The sequence below is a fragment of the Acanthochromis polyacanthus genome, chromosome 2, assembly GCF_021347895.1.
Source record: "Acanthochromis polyacanthus isolate Apoly-LR-REF ecotype Palm Island chromosome 2, KAUST_Apoly_ChrSc, whole genome shotgun sequence".
NCBI classification, from domain to species: Eukaryota; Metazoa; Chordata; class Actinopteri; family Pomacentridae; genus Acanthochromis; species Acanthochromis polyacanthus.
In genome coordinates this window covers 48,222,355-48,248,380 of record NC_067114.1, presented here as the reverse complement: position 1 = coordinate 48,248,380, position 26,026 = coordinate 48,222,355, and the positions used below count along the sequence as shown (strand labels likewise).

Below are 26,026 nucleotides of genomic sequence, written 5' to 3'. Positions count from 1 at the left end.
CTGTGTGAACCTCCCATACCTGAGCAGTAGATCATGTAGATATTGTACTGATGCTGTAAGAACTTGTATGTTGGTGGAACGTTTCGACTGGCTGGGTCTCTAACCGTCCTGCTGTGGTCAGATCCTGATGTCAGAACCTGGGAAGCTGAAGCAGAAGATCAACGTTTGGTTGGAGGACTACTGGAACATCACCGACCTGGTGGCCATCTGGGTGTTCCTGCTGGGCCTGATGCTGCGGCTGCAGAACCACCCCTACATGGGCTACGGACGCGTCATCTACTGCGTGGACATCATCTTCTGGTACATCCGAGTCCTCGACATCTTCGGAGTCAACAAGTACCTGGGTCCTTACGTCATGATGATCGGAAAGATGGTAGGATGCCACGCATGAAACATTACTGCTGTAGCTGCAGGTACAGGTACCAGTACCTCAAAGTACAGGTACCGATACCTGAGAGTACCTCAGAGTACAGGTACAAGTACATTGAAGTACAGATTAGAGTACATCGGAGTACAAGTGAGTACCTCATAGAACAGGCGAATACCTCGAAGTACAGGACAGTACAGGTGCAAGTATTTTGAGGTACTTGCACCTGTACTGTCCTCTAATGTTTCTGATGCTTCTAATAGTTCAACTGTCCTGTAATGTTAACTCAAATCTCTAATGTCTCTAATGTCCTCCTTGTCTCTGTCCCTGTGTCTGTCCAGATGATTGACATGTTGTACTTCGTGGTCATCATGTTGGTGGTTCTGATGAGTTTTGGCGTCGCTCGCCAGGCGATTCTTCACCCGGACGAGGAACCAACCTGGCGTCTGGCCCGGAACATCTTCTACATGCCGTACTGGATGATCTACGGAGAGGTGTTCGCCGACTCCATAGACCGTAAGACTAGGGTCCATAGTAAGACACCTGTCTGTCTCCTGCTTTGATTGGTTGATTCTGTCTTTGTCTCTTGCTCTGATTGGTTGATTCTGTCTTTGTCTTGTGCTCTGATTGGTTGGTTCTGTCTTTTTTTGCTTCTCTGATTGGTTGGTTCTGTCTTTGTCTTGTGCTCTGATTGGTTGGTTCTGTCTTTTTTTGCTTCTCTGATTGGTTGATTCTGCTTTCTGTTCTGATTCGTTGAGTCTGTCTCTTGTTCTGATTGGTTGATTCTGTCTTTGTCTCTTGCTCTGATTGGTTGGTTCTGTCTTTTTTTGCTTCTCTGATTGGTTGATTTTGTCTTTGTCTTGTACTTTGATTGGTTGGTTCTGTCTTTTTTTGCTTCTCTGATTGGTTGATTCTGTCTCTTGTTCTGATTGGTTGATTCTGCTTCCTGCTCTGATTGGTCGGTTCTTTCTCCTGCTCTGATTGGTCGGTTCTTTCTCCTGCTCTGATTGGTCGGTTCTGCTTCGTGTCTCCTGCTGCTGGTGGACAGTTTATGCGATGGAGATCAACCGTGAGTACCTGAGTGTAATGAGAACATCAGTTAAGTGCTCAGGTTCATCTAAAATCATGTAAAAACTATTTATGATTATTTTCTCAGTACTGCATTCCGGGAGTAGAAGTACTCTGTTAGAGTACAAGTACCACAGAGTAGAAACACTCTGTGCTGTTTTACTTCACTGTGCTGTTTTACTGGAAACATGACGTTTAGGATGAACAACCTGCAGCAGTTAAATGTCAGAGGAAAGCATTGGACCTCTAGATGGAATTCAAGGACCTGGAAACATCCATAGTTTATTCATATCATACTTTCTCCTTATTTAATCAGATTACTGGTTAAAAAAAGTGCTTCTGCTACCATTTATCATGTAATTTAAAACCTGTCTGACTAATTCATCCAACCTAACATTGTTTCATTCGAAGTAGTGAAACTCAGAAAGATGAAAACTGTTTTTATTGTTAGCCTCAACATTTAGAAATGAATCCTGTTGTGTTTCTGAGCTGTAACGACAAGTTTAAACTGCATCTAACAAACAGGACAAACGGTCACAGCTCCAGTCTGGTTCTTCAGTTATTCTTCATGGCAGACAGATGTGTGAACTAACTGTGAACACGTGTGTCTCAGCTCCATGTGGAGACAACATGTATGATGAAGATGGGAAGAAGCTTCCTCCCTGCATCCCTGGAGCCTGGCTGACCCCCGCCATCATGGCCTGCTACCTGCTGGTCGCCAACATCCTGCTGGTCAACCTGCTGATCGCTGTCTTCAAGTCAGTCTGAGCCCAGAACAGCTCACAGTTTAACCTTCAGTGATCTTCTGCAGGAAACAGAAAGAATGAGGAGGAGAAGGAGATGAGAACACAGAGAAGAAAAAGACTGAAGTAAAACGAGAAAATAAATGATGAGGACAGTTAAAAGAAGGTTACAAAGTAAATAAGATGAATGGAAGAACAGCTAGAGTCTGATTAAACATGAACCCTCAGAACCTGTTGGTAGGTTCCAGAGACTTCTTGTCTTTACAGAATAAACCCTGAATGGATCGAGTGTTCTGTACGTTCCACATAAAAGTTCATAAATCTGAACTTAAAGTCCTCATATTGAATCAACATGGCTTTAGAAGAAAAACATCTGCAGCTGATTCCGTGGAACCAGAACCTCCTCCTGGTTCTGGTTCTCCAGGACCGACTCAGCTGAGACCAAAACATTCAGAGAGTTTAGGTTGAACTGCAGACAGTGTTTCCTCAGAGAGACTGAGAGGAAAACCAATAAAATAAATGCAGCAGAAACAAAGAACAGAGGAGCAGGTTGTTGGAGATCCATCCAGCATGGAGGAGGATAAGGAAACCGTAATCCTGAAGCTCCTACCATCAGCAGGACCTGGATGAATGAGAACCTCCACATATGTCTGAGGAGACAACATTAGTTCAGAGTTTAACATCTGGGCAGACGTGGTGGTTCCTGGATTTATATTTTAGCAAAATAAAAAAATCAAAGAGATTCTACTTTGTTCTGGTTTGTGACTGACAGAAGACATCTCTGAGTTCTCTCTCCTTCTTCATGATGTTCTGGTTCCACAGAGCTGCAGGACTTTAGATGAAACATGGACCTCAGTGAGTTCAAATGAACCAGGAGCTAAAAACATCCAGAAACTGTTTGGAGTTCAGACAGTTCAAGAGTTTTAACAGTTAAATAAAACATGAATCTACCAATGATCACAGATCTTCCATTAGTTCATTATTTGTAACTTCTGTTTGATGTGACGGTGAAGTTCGAGACATCTCTTTGGCTCTGAACAACTGATTTAGGATTAACTGAGACAGATGAGTGGATAGTGATGAACAACGATCTAAAGTCCAGGTCCACATGTGCAACAGAGACTCAGACCTTCTGCTCTTCCTCCACAGCAACACCTTCTTCGAGGTGAAGTCCATCTCCAACCAGGTGTGGAAGTTCCAGCGTTATCAGCTGATCATGACTTTCCACGACCGGCCCATCCTGCCTCCCCCCCTCATCATCTTCCCCCACATCTACATCGTCCTGAAGAGGCTGTGCTGCCGCTGCTGTCGGAGGCCGGAGGGCGAGCATGACGACCGGGAAAGACGCCTCCGTAAGTCTGGGTCCATCAGCTGGGTTCTCCTGGGTTCTGTTTTTAGCCTGAACCTGTAGTTGTTCCAAAGTAGTGACTGACTAATCAGAGGATAAACTGATGTTCAGAGGAAAAATAATCCACTTCCTGTTCAGAATCACTGGACATTTAGATGATACAGAGGAGAACTGTTTGGTCTGATCCCTGAACGTCTCCAGTGGAGGTGTAACCAGCAGAAATAATCTGAAATGATCCTCCAAGAATCAGGTTCCTTTCATCACATTATTGGCAGATTTATGAGACAATCAGCAGGCAGCATTAATAGAAACTACAGTAATTATTATAAATCATATATAAACCTAAATGGGTCCAGATCCATAAGACATTCTACATCCCAGCCGTGAGATTTCCATCAATCCATGTATAAACCCTAAAACATGCAGTATTTATGTCTTATGTTTACGTCTTGTCGTTATGCCCTCTACAACATCAGGAAGATCAGACCCTTCCTGACCCAACAGGCCACACAACTTCTGGTTCAGGCTCTTGTGATGTCACGCATTGACTACTGCAACTCTCTTCTGGCAGGTCTCCCTGCATGTACAGTCAAACCTCTACAGATGATCCAGAATGCAGCAGCACGTCTGGTCTTCAACCAGCCCAAAAGAGCTCATGTCACTCCCCTGTTCATCTCCCTTCACTGGCTTCCAGTTGCAGCCAGAATCAAATTCAAAACTCTCCTCCTGGCTTACAAAACACTTACAAGAACGGCCCCAGCCTACCTGGATTCCCTGATCCAGGTCTACTCCCCTTCACGCCCACTTCGCTCTGCATGTGAGAGACGCCTGGTGCTTCCAGCCCAGCACGGCTCCATATCTCTAGCCAGACTCTTCTCCTCTGTTGTTCCCAAATTGTGGCACAAACTGCTAATCTCTGTGCATTCTGCTGAGTCCCTCTCTACTTTTAAGAGACAATTGAAGACTCAGCTGTTCAGAGAACACCTAGGCACTTAATCCGACTCCACCTTAGGGGTAGAATAAGTCAGGTGGTCCAAAACCCAGCACTTATTTAGCGCTGACAAAGTTGAAAAAACAACAAAACAAAAAAAAAAGGGGGGGGGGGTTAGCAATTCTTTTGCAACTTGATGGCAACACCTTTGACCAATCGCACTTGAAGCACTTTTTGCACTTACTACAGGTTTTTCCTTATGTCTGAATTCTTGCTTGTGTTGTACGTCGCTTTGGACAAAAGCGTCTGCTAAATGAAATTGTAGAACTGTAGAATTGTAAATGTTCTTGTCCTGAGACCAAATCTATAAAAACTAGGAGAAAAGAATGTTTAAAATATTTTAAAATACCAAATAAGTCTGGAGGTCCCCGTAAAATGCCATGATCTTTTCATTTTTTCTGTCTCGTTTTTGTCATTTTTTGTCTTGTTTTTGTCGTTTTCATCCTCCAACGGTGTTCCTAAAGAATGAGTAGATCAAAGCTATGTCCTCTCTTCTATTTTCCATCTTTTCATCCATTGTCAGCCTTGATTGAATGTCTCTCTCTACCTCATATTATCAGGATCAGACTCATTCTTTGGACTGTTTTCCATCAGTGGTCAGCAGTAACAGCTAGCTAAATATCTAGCTTCTACTGCTGAGAAAAAGATCACATTAGCATGGATTAGAGTAGGGTTAGCAACAACACAGAAACATGGAATAAAAATGAGACAATCAATACCTTTTATTGATCAATATGGAGCAGAATACTGGAAAAGAGAAGGTTTATTTTTCCAACATGTTGAAGCTCAGATGTCCTCTAGTTCTGGAATGAGCCATAACAGCACTTTGGATTTGAAGGTTCTGGTTCCTTCTCCACAGATTGTTCTCTGGTCTGGGATCACATTTATTCCTCTTCATTAATCCAGTTTATTGTTGCACGCTGCAGGTCCCACCGTGTCTCTCAGTCTTTTAGGTTCTCTAGAAACAGAACCGGTGACTCTAACTGCTGTTTCCTAACCCAGAGCTGGTGCTGAACACTGAAGAGCTCAAGAGTCTCCATGAGTTCGAGGAGCAGTGTGTGGAGGAATATTTCAGAGAGAAAGACGACGAGAAGCAGTCGTCCAACAATGAACGAATCAGAGTCACGTCTGAGAGGTGAGGAGGGGTCACCATGGCAACGGGGCTTCACGTGTTGAAGTTTAGAACACGTGATGGAGTGATGGAGCTGTAGAACGCGTGATGGAGCTGTAGAACGCGTGAAGGAGCTGTAGAACGCGTGAAGGAGTGATGGAGCTGTAGAACGCGTGAAGGAGTGATGGAGCTGTAGAACGCGTGAAGGAGCTGTAGAACGCGTGATGGAGCTGTAGAACGCGTGAAGGAGTGATGGAGCTGTAGAACGCGTGAAGGAGCTGTAGAACGCGTGATGGAGTGATGGAGCTGTAGAACGTGTGAAGGAGCTGTAGAACGCGTGAAGGAGCTGTAGAACGTGTGATGGAGCTGTAGAACGTGTGATGGAGCTGTAGAACGTGTGATGGAGCTGTAGAACGCGTGAAGGAGCTGTAGAACGCGTGAAGGAGTGATGGAGCTGTAGAACGCGTGAAGGAGCTGTAGAACGTGTGATGGAGCTGTAGAACGTGTGATGGAGCTGTAGAACGTGTGATGGAGCTGTAGAACGCGTGAAGGAGCTGTAGAACGCGTGAAGGAGCTGTAGAACGTGTGATGGAGCTGTAGAACCTGCAGATGTTCATGACTTCATGAAAACACTGAGGTAGAATTTAAACTGCTTGTCAGATGTGTTTTTATCCTAAACTCCCGCTGCTGATGTTGATGTTGTGGTTCCTCCATCAGGGTGGAGAACATGTTCATGCGTCTGGAGGAGGTGAATGAGAGGGAACACTCCATGAAGGCCTCCCTGCAGACCGTGGACCTCCGCCTGTCTCAGCTGGAGGAGTTCTCTGGCCGGATGATGAACGCCGTGGAGAAGCTGGCGGGCGTGGACCGGGCCGAGCTGGTCCGGTCCCACTCCAGAGTGTCCTCCATGTGTGACCCCGCGTCCCTGCTGCGTCATGGCAGCGTCAACAGCGCCGATGGCTACAGCCTGTACCGGTACCAGCTGGACCACGACGACCGGACCTCCATGACCGGAGACCTGGACGGAAACGACAAGAAGGTCCAGCTGAGCCCAGAGAGACGAGGAGGTGAAGGAGGTGGTGCAGCAGGTAGGACCAGGTGTTAGATGGGCAGAGCTACTGGGAGGCTTCGGCTTCAACTCTGCCTCTGATTGGCTGTCAGTTTACCCCACTGCTCACTTCCTCTCTCGGGTAGTACCGTCCTGAAGAACACCTGGAAGGTTGAAGAACATCCCTCTGGTTAAAGAACATGTTCCAGCTGAATAGCGATGTTCTTCTTCATTCTTCTTTCAGATGTTCTAGTCAAGTACTGAACCTGAACTTTACTGTCCTCAGAGTCTCTGATCCTTCAGATGTAGCTGGTAGCTGGTCATGATCAGCTGTTCTATTGTAGTTTATCCTCCTATGTAAAGGTTCTCCTGTAGTTTATTCTCCTATATAAAGATTCTCCTGTAGTTTATCCTCCTATGTAAAGGTTCTCCTGTAGTTTATCCTCCTATGTAAAGGTTCTCCTGTAGTTTATTCTCCTATATAAAGGTTCTCCTGTAGTTTACTGCCTCAGACTATGTAGGGGAATAAACTACAGAAGAACACAGACCTTTATATACTTTAGATGCATCTGAAGTATCAGAGACTCTGAGGCCAGTAAAGTCAGGTTGGGGAGAGAGAAGAAGCAAGAAGAATGAAGGAGACCATCAAACTGGACCAGCATCTCAGACCAGAGAAGGACCTCCAGTGCCCCCTATCAGTTATTTAGATTGCAGTCCTGAGAGCTTTCTGGTAGTTTTGCACCATTCAGATCTGGATTTGTGTGAGCTGGTGGTTAGAATGGGGAGCTGGGACTCTCCAGTCAGTCAGAACTGTAGAAGACTCTTTGGGAAACCTAAAAACCTGTATCTTCTGCTGTAGCTCTCAGGAAATGTATGGTGGAAGGATGAAGGTTAAATGATGATTTTCTGTTTGTTCTTGCCGTGCCTCTTTTCAGGAGATGTGAAGGAGTTTGGTTCGACTCTGGAGGTTCAAGGACTAAAGGAAGGAGCTCAGTCCTTGTCTAGTGTTGACATTCTGATCTCCCCATGTGACCCCGACCTCCAACCAAACATCAGAACCTCCTCAGCTCAGGAGGACCCAACCAAGGCTGAGGTGGAAAAACCATCAGATAAGAGCCAACTGGAGGCAGCAGTGTCCTTCCCCCTGGACAGGTCCAAGATCTCCCATTACTCTCTGACCCTCAGCCGCTCCCCGTCCACCCACAGGAGGTCCATCAGTGGGATCATCTACAGCCCCATCCAGCAGGAACAGCAGGGGGCCACCGGTCCACCCAGAAAGACACCAGAGAAGGACGGAGGACAGGAGTCAGAGCTGCCCAGCAAACAACCGGAGGGTGAAGCTAACGGACCGGATGAGGACCTGATGGTTGGGGAGGACAGGAAGTACCCGACACTTCGCTCCAAGAGTCTCAACACCAACCCCAGGAAGATGAGGACAAAGAAGGAGGACGAGGACAAACCTCGCTCAGCCAGCAGCCTCAAAGACCTGGTGTCAGCATTCAGTGGGGGGACCACCAGGCAACGGGCCAGAACCAGGTCCAGGTTCAGAGACTCTGACTGCTGAAGGACTGAGCAGGGATCAGTAAATCAGCTGATTCTCCAACATTGTAGCAATAAAGACGACAAAACTCCGAGACATCAGAGAACTTTAGACAACATTCAACAGCAGACGAGGAACATGTAGACCATTTTAGGACAGAACAAGTTTTGGTTCATGTTCTGACTGAAAGAATCGTCCCTGCTGAACCTCTTCCAGGAACCGTCCCGACAGAAGTTCTTTCAGAGCTGTTTTTAGGGGAGAAAAAAGTTTCTACTTCAGGTTTGGGACTTTTAAGGGACTCTGAAACACGTCTGTGATGGTCTGAGTACTGATTGGTTAAATTCAGAGGCCATGTTCTCATCCAGCAGCTTCTTCTCCTCTCTAACATCACCATCAACAACATAAAGTTCTCCAGATGTTTCCTTCATAGAACTGGAGCTCCATCCAGTAACTGTTAGTTTCTGGTCTGAGTTAACGTGAAGCTGTTGGAGCTTCAGAAGGAACAGAAATGAACGATCAGATGGTTGATCCTGGGAATGCTTTAACACCTCTAGAGTCTGCAGTAGAATGCCATATAGTTTGGGGATCAGGTCCACAGCCCAGGAAAACCAGTCACCAAAATTAGTTTAGAACAAACGGTCCAGCTCAGAGACTCTGAGGAACTGAATCCAAACAGACTTCATCATGAGGAGAACCAGCAGAAGGAAGCAGCTGTCCAAGGCTGAGCTGGAACCATCACGATGTGGACTGAACATATGAAGGCTGATCAGAAATCTGTCTGACATGACAATGAGAGAAACAAGACTGAACATGACTGGATGAGTTTCACTCAGATAAGATGAAACTTCTCCACTTCTCCTGAAACTGTGAACCCTGTAGAACCCAGTAGAATCCAGTAGAACCCTATGCATCTGCCCTGGTCTGACCTCCATACATACAAACATCTGCTGATGAACTTGGAAATAAAATCAAGTGTTTCCTATTTTGTGTCAAACATTGAACTGTTTTCTGAGTAAAAACATCTGGTGTTGAAGTACAGTAAATACTGCAATACATGACAGTACACTGACCCCACAATGTATACTACCATCAGGTAGAAAGCACATTTACACAGTATAAATACTGCAAATGAATTTAGAAAGCTCTAGAAGATTTACTGTATACCAAAAACTTTCCTACATCTGGTTACATCACAGGAGATGCAGATGATCCTGATCCACAGAACTACTGGAAACAAGACGAGCTCAACCTGTAGGATCTACAGGGTTAGGGTTAGATCTACAACATGGAGAATACCGGGAAAAGAAAAGCTCCAAAAACGTTCTAAACACAAACAAAACCCTGACTGGCTACCATCAACTATAAGCTCAGAGCAAGTTACTGCATGTGTGAATGAGAAACCCATTATAAGAAAACACTCTAATAACCACTAAGATAGAAAGGCGCTTTCACAATACAGAACGTTTATCATTCACTGTGAAGCAATGCCTGATACTACCACACCTTATACTGCCACACCTTATAGTACCACACCTGATACTACCACACCTGATACGACCACACCTGATACTACCACACCTGATACTACCACACCTGATACGACCACACCTTATACTGCCACACCTTATAGTACCACACCTGATACTACCACACCTGATACTACCACACCTGATACTGCCACACCTGATACTGCCACACCTGATACTACCACACCTGATACTACCACACCTGATACTACCACACCTTATACTGCCACACCTGATACTACCACACCTGATACTGCCACACCTTATACTGCCACACCTGATACTACCACACCTGATACTGCCACACCTGATACTACCACACCTGATACTACCACACCTTATACTACCACACCTGATACTACCACACCTGATACTGCCACACCTTATACTACCACACCTGATACGACCACACCTGATACTACCACACCTTATAGTACCACACCTGATACTACCACACCTGATACTACCACACCTGATACTGCCACACCTTATACTGCCACACCTGATACTACCACACCTGATACTACCACACCTGATACTGCCACACCTTATACTGCCACACCTGATACTACCACACCTGATACTGCCACACCTTATACTGCCACACCTGATACTACCACACCTGATACTACCACACCTGATACTACCACACCTTATAGTACCACACCTGATAGTGCCACACCTGATACTGCCACACCTTATAGTACCACACCTGATACTACCACACCTGATACTACCACACCTTATAGTACCACACCTGATACTACCACACCTTATACTGCCACACCTTAGAGTACCACACCTGATACTACCCACACCTTATAGTACCACACCTGATAGTGCCACACCTGATACTGCCACACCTTATAGTACCACACCTGATACTACCACACCTGATACTACCACACCTGATACTACCACACCTTATAGTACCACACCTGATAGTGCCACACCTGATACTGCCACACCTGATAGTGCCACACCTGATACGGCCACACCTGATACTGCCACACCTTATACTACCACACCTGATACTACCACACCTGATACTGCCACACCTTATAGTACCACACCTGATACTGCCACACCTTATACTACCACACCTGATACTACCACACCTGATACTACCACACCTGATACTGCCACACCTTATAGTACCACACCTGATACTACCACACCTGATACTGCCACACCTTATACTACCACACCTGATACTACCACACCTGATACTACCACACCTGATACTACCACACCTGATACTACCACACCTGATACTGCCACACCTTATAGTACCACACCTGATACTACCACACCTGATACTACCACACCTTATACTGCCACACCTGATACTGCCACACCTTATACTGCCACACCTTATACTGCCACACCTGATAGTGCCACACCTGATACTGCCACACCTGATACTACCACACCTGATACTGCCACACCTTATACTGCCACACCTGATACTGCCACACCTTATACTGCCACACCTTATACTGCCACACCTGATAGTGCCACACCTTATACTACCACACCTGATACTACCACACCTGATACTGCCACACCTTATAGTACCACACCTGATACTGCCACACCTGATAGTGCCACACCTTATACTGCCACACCTGATACTACCACACCTGATACTACCACACCTGATACTACCACACCTGATAGTGCCACACCTGATACTGCCACACCTGATACTGCCACACCTGATACTACCACACCTTATACTACCACACCTGATACTACCACACCTGATACTACCACACCTTATAGTACCACACCTGATACTACCACACCTGATACTACCACACCTTATACTGCCACACCTGATACTGCCACACCTTATACTGCCACACCTTATACTGCCACACCTGATAGTGCCACACCTTATACTACCACACCTGATACTACCACACCTGATACTGCCACACCTTATAGTACCACACCTGATACTGCCACACCTGATAGTGCCACACCTTATACTGCCACACCTGATACTACCACACCTGATACTACCACACCTGATACTACCACACCTGATAGTGCCACACCTGATACTGCCACACCTGATACTGCCACACCTGATACTACCACACCTTATACTACCACACCTGATACTACCACACCTGATACTACCACACCTGATAGTGCCACACCTTATAGTACCACACCTGATACTGCCACACCTTATAGTGCCACACCTGATAGTGCCACACCTGATACTACCACACCTGATACTACCACACCTGATACTACCACACCTGATACTACCACACCTGATACTGCTACACCTTATAGTACCACACCTTATACTGCCACACCTGATACTGCCACACCTGATACTACCACACCTTATACTGCCACACCTGATAGTACCACACCTGATAGTACCACACCTGATAGTGCCACACCTTATACTGCCACACCTGATACTGCCACACCTGATAGTACCACACCTGATAGTACCACACCTGATAGTGCCACACCTTATACTACCACACCTTATACTACCACACCTGATACTACCACACCTGATACTACCACACCTGATAGTGCCACACCTTATAGTACCACACCTGATAGTGCCACACCTGATACTACCACACCTGATACTACCACACCTGATACTACCACACCTGATAGTGCCACACCTGATACTACCACACCTGATACTACCACACCTGATACTGCCACACCTGATACTACCACACCTGATACTACCACACCTTATACTACCACACCTGATACTGCTACACCTTATAGTACCACACCTGATACTGCCACACCTGATACTGCCACACCTGATACTACCACACCTTAAAGTACCACACTTTAGATCCAGATGTGTTAGCTAACTATAGACCGATATCCAACCTACCATTTCTCTCTAAAATTCTGGAAAGAACAGTTGCAAATCAATTATGTGAACACTTACAAAGGAATAATTTGTTTGAAATGTTTCAGTCAGGCTTCAGAGTGCATCATAGCACAGAAACAGCTCTAGTGAAAGTTACTAATGACCTTCTCATAGCATCAGATAATGGACTAGTCTCTATACTTGTTTTGTTAGATCTTAGTGAAGTGTTTGACACAATCGACCACAAAATTTTATTACAGCGTCTAGAACATTCAATTGACATTAAAGGGACAGCACTGGACTGGTTTAAATCCTACTTATCAGATAGGTTCCAGTTTGTGCATGTCAACAATAACTCTTCTGAGCATACTAAAGTTAATCATGGAGTTCCTCAGGGTTCTGTCTTAGGACCGATACTTTTCACATTATACATGCTTCCTTTAGGCAATATTATTAGGAAGCATTGTATTAACTTCCATTGTTATGCAGATGACACACAATTGTATTTATCTATGAAGCCAGATGAAACTGATCAGTTAGCTAGACTGCAAGATTGTCTTAAGGACATTAAAACCTGGATGACTTTTAAACTTCCTACTGCTAAATTCAGACAAAACTGAAGTCATTGTATTTGGCCCCAAACATCTTAGAAACTCGCTTTCAAAGCAAATAGTTACTCTGGATGGCATCACATTGGCCTCCAGTACTACTGTGAGGAATCTTGGAGTTATTTTTGACCAAGACATGTCCTTTAACTCACACATAAAGCAAGTCTGTAGGACTTCCTTTTTTCACCTGCGTAATATTGTAAAAATCAGGAACATTCTGTCTCAGAGTGATGCAGAAAAATTAGTTCATGCTTTTGTTACTTCCAGGCTTGACTATTGCAATTCCTTATTATCGGGTTGTCCAAATAGCTCTCTCAAACATCTACAGTTGATCCAAAACGCTGCTGCCAGAGTACTGACAGGAGTTAGCAAAAGAGATCATATTTCCCCTATACTTGCTTCTCTTCACTGGCTTCCTGTTAAATCCAGAATAGAATTTAAAATCCTTCTTCTGACATATAAAGCTCTTAATAACCAATCTCCATCATATCTTAAAGATCTGATAGTACCTTATTATCCTAGTAGAACTCTTCGCTCTCAAGCTGCAGGCTTACTTGTTGTTCCTAGAATTTCTAAAAGTAGAATGGGAGGCAGAGCCTTCAGTTATCAGCTCCTCTCCTGTGGAACCTGCCTCCCAGTTTGGGTTCTGGAGGCAGATACCCTCTCTGTTTTTAAGACCAGGCTTAAAACGTTCCTTTTGACAAATCTTATAGTTGGGGCTGACTGGGTGACCCACAGGGGTTCGGCTTGTGTCTTCATTTGCACAGCTGACTCCCTCTTGGTCGTCCCTTCGTTCTGCCTCTAGTCATGCTGCTATAGGCCTATAGGCTGCTGGGGGACTTCTCTTGACACACTGAGCCCTTCTCTATCTACCTTTACATTTAATATGTATACCGTTATTGCAGTACATTCACTCTGTTTCCCCCTGTGCTATTTCTCAGTGTCCCTGGTCCCAGAGCTGGATGCTTCAGATCTGCGGTTGATGTTCCACCAGCTGGTCCAGTCTCCATCATGTCCACTGTGGGATGCTGCTGCTGACCTTCCTCCAGCCCTCTGCTTCCAACTCCCTTTTTCCACCAGTCAACTCTGCATCGCCTTCACTATACTGTTATGCTAACTTACATACTTTTTGAATTTTACTGCTAGCTATATATGGAGTATGTTTAATGTCAGAGCCGTACATCATCAGAGTAAATTATGAGTCAGTTTTCAATGTTAGCTTATACTTTGTCTGTGTCACATATCCTGTCATGCATGTATCCAAATGTGTGTTGTGTTTTCCTTGCTTTCCCACCCCTCCCTCTTCTCCCATCCCTCCCCCTTGCCCTCTTCTGTCCTTCTCAACCCGCCCGGCCAGCAGGCAGATGGGTCCCCCTATAGAGAGCCGGGTTCTGCTCGAGGTTTCTTCCCTGTTTAAAGGGTGTTTTCCTGCCACTGCCGCCTTTGGGCTGCTCTGGGGGTCAGGCATATGGGTTCTGTAAAGCGTCTTGAGACGATTTGACTGTAATTGACGCTATATAAATAAAATTGAATTGAATTGAATTGAACCTGATACTGCCACACCTGATAGTGCCACACCTGATACTGCCACACCTGATACTACCACACCTTATACTGCCACACCTGATACTGCCACACCTGATACTGCCACACCTGATAATACCACACCTGATACTAACCACAGCTTATACTGCCACACCTGATACTGCCACACCTGATAATACCACACCTGATACTACCACACCTGATACTACCACACCTGATACTACCACAGCTTATACTGCCACACCTGATAATACCACACCTGATACTGCCACACCTGATACTACCCACACCTGATACTACCACACCTGATACTACCACAGCTTATACTGCCACACCTGATACTACCACACCTTATACTGCCACACCTGATACTACCACACCTGATACTACCACACCTGATACTGCCACACCTGATACTACCACACCTTATACTGCCACACCTGATACTACCACACCTGATACTGCCACACCTGATACTGCCACACCTGATACTACCACACCTGATACTACCACACCTTATACTGCCACCACCTGATACTTACCACGCCTTATACTGCCACACCTTATACTACCACACCTGATACTACCAAAACCTGATACTACCACACCTTATACTGCCACACCTGATACTGCCACACCTGATACTACACACCTGATAGTACCACACTTATACTGCCACACCTGATAGTACCACACCTGATACTGCCACACCTGATAGTGCCACACCTGATAGTACCACACCTGATAGTACCACACCTGATACTGCCACACCTGATAGTGCCACACCTGATACTGCCACACCTGATAGTGCCACACCTGATAGTGCCACACCTGATACTACCACACCTGATACTACCACACCTGATAGTACCACACCTGATACTACCACACCTGATACTACCACACCTGATAGTACCACACTGATACTGCCACACCTGATACTGCCACACCTTATACTACCACACCTGATACTACCACACCTGATACTGCCACGCCTGATACTACCACGCCTGATACTGCCACACCTGATACTGCCACACCTGATAATGCCACACCTGATAATACCACACCTGATACTGCCACACCTGATACTTACCACACCTGATACTACCACACCTGATACTACCACAGCTTATACTGCCACACCTGATACTACCACACCTTATACTGCCACACTGATACTACCACACCTGATACTACCACACCTGATACTGCCACACCTGATACTACCACACCTTATACTGCCACACCTGATACTGCCACACCTGATACTACCACACCTGATACTACCAACCTTATACTGCACACCTGATACTACCACGCCTTATACTGCCACACCTTATACTACCACACCTGATACTACCACACCTGATAATACCACACCTGATACTGCCACACCTAATACTGCCACACCTTATACTGCCACACCTTATACTACCACACCTTATACTACCACACCTGATACTACCAAACCTGATACTACCACACCTTATAACTGCCACACCTGATACTGCCACACCTGATACTACCACACCTGATACTACCACACCTGATACTGCCACACCTGATACTACCACGCCTTATACTGCCACACCTTATACTACCACACCTGATACTACCACACCTTATACTACCACACCTGATACTACCACACCTGATACTGCCACACCTATATACTGCCACACCTGATACTGCCACACCTGATACTACCACACCTGACACTACCACACCTTATACTGCCACACCTGATACTACCACGCCTTATACTGCCACACCTTATACTACCACACCTGATACTACCACACCTGATAATACCACACCTGATACTGCCACACCTGATACTGCCACACCTTATACTGCCACACCTTATACTACCACACCTGATACTACCACGCCTGATACTGCCACGCCTGATACTACCACGCCTGATACTGCCACACCTGATACTGCCACACCTGATAATGCCACACCTGATAGTACCACACCTGATACTGCCACACCTGATACTGCCACACCTGATACTACCACACCTGATAGTGCCACACCTGATACTGCCACACCTGATAGTGCCACACCTGATACTACCACACCTGATACTACCACACCTGATAGTACCACACCTGATACTACCACACCTGATACTACCACACCTGATAGTACCACACCTGATACTGCCACACCTGATAGTGCCACACCTGATACTACCACACCTGATACTACACACCTGATAGTGCCACACCTGATACTGCCACACCTGATACTGCCACACCTGATACTGCCACACCTGATAGTGCACACCTGATACTACCACACCTGATACTGCCACACCTGATAGTGCCACACCTTATACTGCCACACCTGATAGTGCCACACCTGATAGTGCCACACCTGATACTACCACACCTGATACTGCCACACCTGATACTACCACACCTGATAGTGCCCACACCTGATACTGCCACACCTGATACTGCCACACCTGATACTGCCACACCTGATAGTGCCACACCTGATAGTACCACACCTGATACTACCACACCTGATAGTACCACACCTGATACTGCCACACCTGATACTGCCACACCTGATACTGCCACACCTTATAGTACCACACCTGATACGCCACACCTGATACTGCCACACCTTATAGTACCACACCTGATACTGGCCACACCTTATAGTACCACACCTGATACTACCACACCTTATACTGCCACACCTGATACTACCACACCTGATACTACCACACCTGATAGTGCCACACCTGATACTGCCACACCTTATAGTACCACACCTGATACTGCCACACCTGAACTGGCCACACCTGATACTACCACACCTGATACTACCACACCTGATACTACCACACCTGATAGTACCACACCTGATACTGCCACACCTGATACTGCCACACCTTATACTGCCACACCTGATACTACCACACCTGATACTACCACACCTGATAGTGCCACACCTGATACTACCACACCTTATACTCCACACCTGATACTACCACACCTTATACTTCCACACCTGATACTACCACACCTGATACTACCACACCTGATAGTACCACACCTTATACTGCCACACCTGATAGTACCACACCTGATACTGCCACACCTGATAGTGCCACACCTGATAGTACCACACCTGATAGTACCACACCTGATACTGCCACACCTGATAGTGCCACACCTGATACTGCCACACCTGATACTGCCACACCTGATAGTGCCACACCTGATACTACCACACCTGATACTACCACACCTGATAGTACCACACCTGATACTACCACACCTGATACTACCACACCTGATAGTACCACACCTGATACTGCCACACCTGATACTGCCACACCTTATACTGCCACACCTGATACTACCACACCTGAACTACCACACCTGATAGTGCCACACCTGATACTACCACACCTTATACTACCACACCTGATACTACCACACCTTATACTTCCACACCTGATACTACCACACCTGATACTACCACACCTGATAGTACCACACCTTATACTGCCACACCTGATAGTACCACACCTGATACTGCCACACCTGATAGTGCCACACCTGATTAGTACCACACCTGATAGTACCACACCTGATACTGCCACACCTGATAGTGCCACACCTGATACTGCCACACCTGATACTTGCCACACCTGATTAGTGCCCACACCTGATACTCCACACCTGATACTACCACACCTGGATAGTACCACACCTGATACTACCACACCTGATACTACCACACCTGATAGTACACACCTTGATACTGCCACACCTGATAGTGCACACCTGATTACTACCACACCTGATACTACCACACCTGATAGTGCCACACCTGATACTGCCACACCTGATACTGCCACACCTGATACTGCCACACCTGATGGTGCCACACCTGATACTACCACACCTGATACTGCCACACCTGATAGTGCCACACCTGATACTGCCACACCTGATAGTGCCACACCTGATAGTGCACACACTGATACTACCACACCTGATAGTGCCACACCTGATACTGCCACACCTGATACTGCCACACCTGATACTGCCACACCTGATAGTGCCACACCTGATGTACCACACCTGATACTGCCACACCTGATACTACCACACCTGATACTACCACACTGATACTGCCACTACTGCCCCACACCTGATGCTGCCACACCCCTTATAGTACCTACACCTGATTACTGCCACACCATGATCTGCCACAACCTTAATAGTACACACCTGATACTGCCTACACCTTATAGTGACCACACCTGATACTACCACACCTTATACTGCCACACCTGATACTACCTACACCTGAATACTTACCACACCTGAATTAGTGCCACACCTGATACTGCCAACCTTATAGGTACCACACCTGATACTTGCCACACCCTTGATCTCTGCCACCTGATACGACCACACCTGATACCTACCACACCTGATACTACCACACCTGTAGTACCACACCTGATACTGCCCACCTGATACTGCCACACCTTATACTGCCACACCTGATACTACCACAGCCTGATACTACCACACCTGATAGTGCCACACCTGATACTACCACACCTTATACTACCACACCTGATACTGCCACACCTTATACTTCCACACCTGATACTACCACACCTGATACTACCACACCTGATAGTACCAACCTTATACTGCCACACCTGATAGTACCACACCTGATACTGCCACACCTGATACTGCCACACCTGATAGTGCCACACCTGATACTGCCACACCTGATAGTGCCACACCTGATAGTACCACACCTGATAGTACCACACCTGATACTGCCACACCTGATACTGCCACACCTGATACTACCACACCTGATAGTACCACACCTGATAGTACCACACCTGATACTGCCACACCTGATAGTACCACACCTGATACTGCCACACCTGATACTGCCACACCTGATACTGCCACACCTGATACTACCACACCTGATAGTACCACACCTGATACTACCACACCTGATACTACCACACCTGATAGTACCACACCTGATACTGCCACACCTTATAGTACCACACCTGATACTGCCACACCTTATAGTACCACACCTGATACTACCACACCTTATACTGCCACACCTGATACTACCACACCTGATACTACCACACCTGATAGTGCCACACCTGATACTGCCACACCTTATAGTACCACACCTGATACTGCCACACCTGATACTGCCACACCTGATACTACCACACCTGATACTACCACACCTGATACTACCACACCTGATAGTACCACACCTGATACTGCCACACCTGATACTGCCACACCTTATACTGCCACACCTGATACTACCACACCTGATACTACCACCTGATAGTGCCACACCTGATACTACCACACCTTATACTACCACACCTGATACTACCACACCTTATACTTCCACACCTGATACTACCACACCTGATACTACCACACCTGATAGTACCACACCTTATACTGCCACACCTGATAGTACCACACCTGATACTGCCACACCTGATACTACCACACCTGATAGTACCACACCTTATACTACCACACCTGATACTACCACACCTGATACTACCACACCTGATAGTACCACACCTGATACTGCCACACCTGATACTGCCACACCTTATACTGCCACACCTGATACTACCACACCTGATACTACCACACCTGATAGTGCCACACCTGATACTACCACACCTTATACTACCACACCTGATACTGCCACACCTTATACTTACACCTGATACTACCACACCTGATACTACCACACCTGATAGTACCACACCTTATACTGCCACACCTGATAGTACCACACCTGATACTGCCACACCTGATACTGCCACACCTGATAGTGCCACACCTGATACTGCCACACCTGATAGTGCCACACCTGATAGTACCACACCTGATAGTACCACACCTGATACTGCCACACCTGATACTGCCACACCTGATACTGCCACACCTGATAGTGCCATACCTGATAGTACCACACCTGATACTGCCACACCTGAAAGTACCACACCTGATACTGCCACACCTGATAGTACCACACCTGATAGTACCACACCTGATACTGCCACACCTGATAGTGCCACACCTGATACTGCCACACCTGATAGTGCCACACCTGATAGTACCACACCTGATAGTACCACACCTGATACTGCCACACCTGATACTGCCACACCTGATACTACCACACCTGATAGTACCACACCTGATAGTACCACACCTGATACTGCCACACCTGATAGTACCACACCTGATACTGCCACACCTGATACTGCCACACCTGATTCTGCCACACCTGATACTACCACACCTGATAGTACCACACCTGATACTACCACACCTGATACTACCACACCTGATAGTACCACACCTGATACTGCCACACCTTATAGTACCACACCTGATACTGCCACACCTGATACTGCCACACCTTATAGTACCACACCTGATACTGCCACACCTTATAGTACCACACCTGATACTACCACACCTTATACTGCCACACCTGATACTACCACACCTGATACTACCACACCTGATAGTGCCACACCTGATACTGCCACACCTTATAGTACCACACCTGATACTGCCACACCTGATACTGCCACACCTGATACTACCACACCTGATACTACCACACCTGATACTACCAACAACCTGAAAGTACCCAAACCTGATACTGCCACACCTGATACTGCCACACCTTATACTGCCACACCTGATACTACCACACCTGATACTACCACACTGATAGTGCCAACACCTGATACTACCACACTTATACTACCACACCTGATACTACCACACCTTATACTTCCACACCTGATACTACCACACCTGATACTACCACCTGTAGTACCACACCTTATACTGCCACACCTGATAGTACCACACCTGATACTGCCACACTGATATCCAACCTGATAGTACCACACCTTATACTACCACACCTGATACTACCACACCTGATACTACCACACCTGATAGTACCACACCTGATACTGCCACACCTGATACTGCCACACCTTATACTGCCACACCTGATACTACCACACCTGATACTACCACACCTGATAGTGCCACCTGATACTACCACACCTTATACTAACCACACTGATACTGCACACCTTATACTTCCACACCTGATACTACCACACCTGATACTACCACACCTGATAGTACCACACCTTATACTGCCACACCTGATAGTACCACACCTGATACTGCCACACCTGATACTGCCACACCTGATAGTGCCACACCTGATACTGCCACACCTGATAGTGCCACACCTGATAGTACCACACCTGATAGTACCACACCTGATACTGCCACACCTGATACTGCCACACCTGATACTGCCACACCTGATAGTGCCATACCTGATAGTACCACACCTGATACTGCCACACCTGAAAGTACCACACCTGATACTGCCACACCTGATAGTACCACACCTGATAGTACCACACCTGATACTGCCACACCTGATAGTGCCACACCTGATACTGCCACACCTGATAGTGCCACACCTGATAGTACCACACCTGATAGTACCACACCTGATACTGCCACACCTGATACTGCCACACCTGATACTACCACACCTGATAGTACCACACCTGATAGTACCACACCTGATACTGCCACACCTGATAGTACCACACCTGATACTGCCACACCTGATACTGCCACACTGATTCTGCCACACCTGATACTACCACACCTGATAGTACACCCTGATACTACCACACCTGATACTACCACACTGATAGTACCACACCTGATACTGCACAGCCTGATAGTGCCACACCTGATACTACCCACCTGATACTACAACCTGATAGTGCCACACCTGATACTGCCACACCTGATACTGCACACCTGATACGACCACACCTGATAGTGCCACACCTGATACTACCACACCTGATACTGCCACACCTGATAGTGCCACACCTTATACTGCCCCACACCTGATAGTGCCACACCTGATAGTGCCACACCTGATACTACCACACTGATACTGCCACACCTGATACTACCACACCTGATAGTGCCACACCTGATACTGCCACACCTGATACTGCCACACCTGATAGTGCCACACCTGATACTCACCTGATAGTGCCACACCTGATAGTGCCACACCTGATACTACCACACCTGATACTGCCACACCTGATAGTGCCACAACCTGATAGTGCCACACCTGATAGTGCCACACCTGATACTACCGACACCTGATACTGCCACACCTGATAGTGCCACACCTTATACGCCACAGTACCCGATACTGCCACACCTGATACTACCACACCTGATAGTGCCACACCTGATACTGCCACACCTGATAGTGCCACACCTGATACTGCCACACCTGATAGTGCCACACCTGATAGTGCCACACCTGATACTACCACACCTGATACTGCCACACCTGATAGTGCCACACCTGATCGCCACACCTGATAGTGCACACCTGATAGTACCACACCTGATATCGCCACACCTGATAGTGCACACCTGATAGTACCACACCTGATACTGCCACACCTGATAGTGCCACACCTGATATCGCCACACCTGATAGTGCCACACCCTGATAGTACCACACCTGATAGTGCCACACCTGATAGTACCACACCTGATAGTCCACACCTGATAGTGCCACACCTGATAGTGCCACACCTGATAGTGCCACACCTTATACTGCCACACTGATAGTGCCACACCTTATACTGCCACACCTGATAGTACCACACCTTGATAGTGGCCACACCTGATAGTACCTACACCTGATAGTACCACACCTGATAGTGCCACACCTGATAGTGCCACACCTTATACTGCCACACCTGATAGTGCCACACCCTTATACTGGCCACACCTTGATAGTGCCACACCTGATAGTGCCACACCGTGATAGTGCCACACCTGATAGTACCACACCTGATAGTACCACACCTGATAGTACCACACCTTATACTACCACTTCCTTATACTTGTTACGAATCCCCTGGTCAGAGGCTCAAAAGCGAGGCAAAGAGACACCACACAAAGAGATGGCAAAAAGGAAACATGACAGACTTGGAGCTCCCACTGGCAGGAGGGTGGACTGGAACTACAAAAGTCAACTCAAAAACTGAACTGAATTACAAACGACCCACGTAAGGTAATACCAAGGCAGGAAACAGACAATATACAGAATACTACGTAAGCTTAAATAAGGCCCGTTGTTGTGCCATACATCCAAGAACATCACCTCATGTTGCAGCAGACAATGCACGGCCCCATGCTGCAAGGATCTGTACAGAATTCTTGGAAGCTGAAAACGTCCCAGTTCTTGCATGGCCAGCATACTCACCGGACATGTCACCCATTGAACATGTTTGGGATGCTCTGGATTGGCGTAGACGACAGCGTGGACCAGTTCCCCCCAATATCCAGCAACTTCACACAGCCATTGAAGAGGAAGTAGACCCCCCAATAAAACAAAACTGCACCTTATCAGAGTGTCCTTTTATTGTGGGCAGTCTAAGGCACACCTGTGCACTAATCCCAGGGGCCAGAGCGGGGCGACATAGAAGCAAATTTGAAACTGCTGGCTAAAGATCATCGTAAATATAGTAAGATTGTATTTCACGTCGGCGGTAACGACACCCGGTTACGCCAATCGGAGGTCACCAAAATTAGCGTGGCATCGGTGTGTTTCTTTCGCCAAAACCATGTCGGACTCTGTAGTTTTCTCTGGACCCTTGCCTGATCTGACCAGCGATGACATGTTTAGCCGCATGTCGTCGTTTCGCCGCTGGTTGTCTATGTGGTGTCCATCAAACGACGTGGGCTTTATTGATAATTGGAGCTCTTTTTGGGGAAACCTGGTCTGATGAGGAGAGACGGCATCCATCCCACTTTGGCTGGTGCAGCTCTCATTTCTAGGAATATGGCTGATTTTATTAGTACTCCTAAAGCATGACAACCCAGAGTTAAGACCAGGATGCAGAGCTGTAGTCTTACACACCTCTCTGCAGTTTCCTCACAGCTGTCACCCTCCAATAATTCAGTTAACTTTATTGAGACTGTGTCTGTCCCCGACCACCAAAATTCAATAAATTACACAAATCAAAAATATACAAAAGAATAGTAACCACAAAATTTAATAAAAATTAATACCTCTATTTCAACAGAGCAAAGAGACAGGAAAATTAAATGTGGTCTGTTAAATATTAGATCTCTCTCGTCTAAATCTCTGCTAGTAAATGAGTTGATAACTGATCACCAGATTGATTTGTTCTGTTTGACTGAAACCTGGTTGCAGCAGGAAGAATTTGTTAGCCTAAACGAATGAACTCCCCCTAGTCATATTAACTGTCATATTCCTGGAATCACAGGCCGAGGAGGAGGAGTAGCAGCAATTTACCATTCTAGTTTAAAATTGAACCAGAGGCCTAAACCTGATTACAGCTCATTTGAAAATCTCACTCTTAGTCTCTCTCATCCAACTTTGAAAGCTCAGAAACCAGTTTTATTTGTTGTTATATATCGTCCTCCCTGCTCCTTATTCTGAGTTTTTATCTCAATTCTCAGACATTTTTATCTGAATTAGTGCTCAGTTCAGACAAAGTTATTATTGTGGGTGACTTAACATTCATGTTGACGTAGACAGCGACAGCCTTACAACAGCTTTTAATTCATTATTAGACTCAACATGTAAATAAACCAACTCATAGTTTTAATCACACTCTTGACCTTGTCCTGACTTATGGCATAGAAATGAAGAGTTACAGTATTTCCCCAGAACCCTCTTCTTTCTGACCATTTTATGATAACATTTCAAATTTAAAGTAAAGGATTGTTTAGCAGCTGAGAACAAATATCATTACAGAAGGTGTTTGTCTGACAATTCAGTATCTAAATTTAAGGAAATAATACCCTCACTGTTTACTTCAGCAACATTTTACTGATAAATCAGAAGGCAATTATTATTATTTTACCCCCACAGAAGTGGATTATTATGTTTAATAATGCTTCAGCCTCACTGCGTACAACTCTTGATAGTGTTGCACCTGTAAAAAAGAAAGTTCTATCTCAGAGAAGACTTGCTCTTGGTATAATTCCAGCTGCGGACTTTAAAGCAGGAAAGAAAGTGGTATTCCACTAATTCAGAGGAAGTGGTATGTGGCTTGGAAAAATAGTCTAG

General features: G+C 46.2%; 1 protein-coding gene across 1 annotated transcript in view; it reads left to right on the top strand.

Annotated features, from left to right (window-relative positions):
- LOC110951781 (transient receptor potential cation channel subfamily M member 1-like) overlaps positions 1 to 9,141 on the top strand; it is a 62,506-nt gene extending 53,365 nt beyond the window's left edge. Inside the window, exons 21-29 of the mRNA XM_051944604.1 lie at positions 122 to 373; positions 709 to 883; positions 1,416 to 1,436; positions 2,049 to 2,193; positions 3,328 to 3,530; positions 5,520 to 5,652; positions 6,346 to 6,695; positions 7,615 to 7,808; positions 7,980 to 9,141. Of these exons, the coding sequence (XP_051800564.1) occupies positions 122 to 373; positions 709 to 883; positions 1,416 to 1,436; positions 2,049 to 2,193; positions 3,328 to 3,530; positions 5,520 to 5,652; positions 6,346 to 6,695; positions 7,615 to 7,808; positions 7,980 to 8,240 (1,734 nt within the window). The 3' untranslated portion in view covers positions 8,241 to 9,141. The remainder of the gene's footprint in view (positions 1 to 121; positions 374 to 708; positions 884 to 1,415; positions 1,437 to 2,048; positions 2,194 to 3,327; positions 3,531 to 5,519; positions 5,653 to 6,345; positions 6,696 to 7,614; positions 7,809 to 7,979) is intronic.
- Positions 9,142 to 26,026: the final 16,885 nt, after the last annotated feature.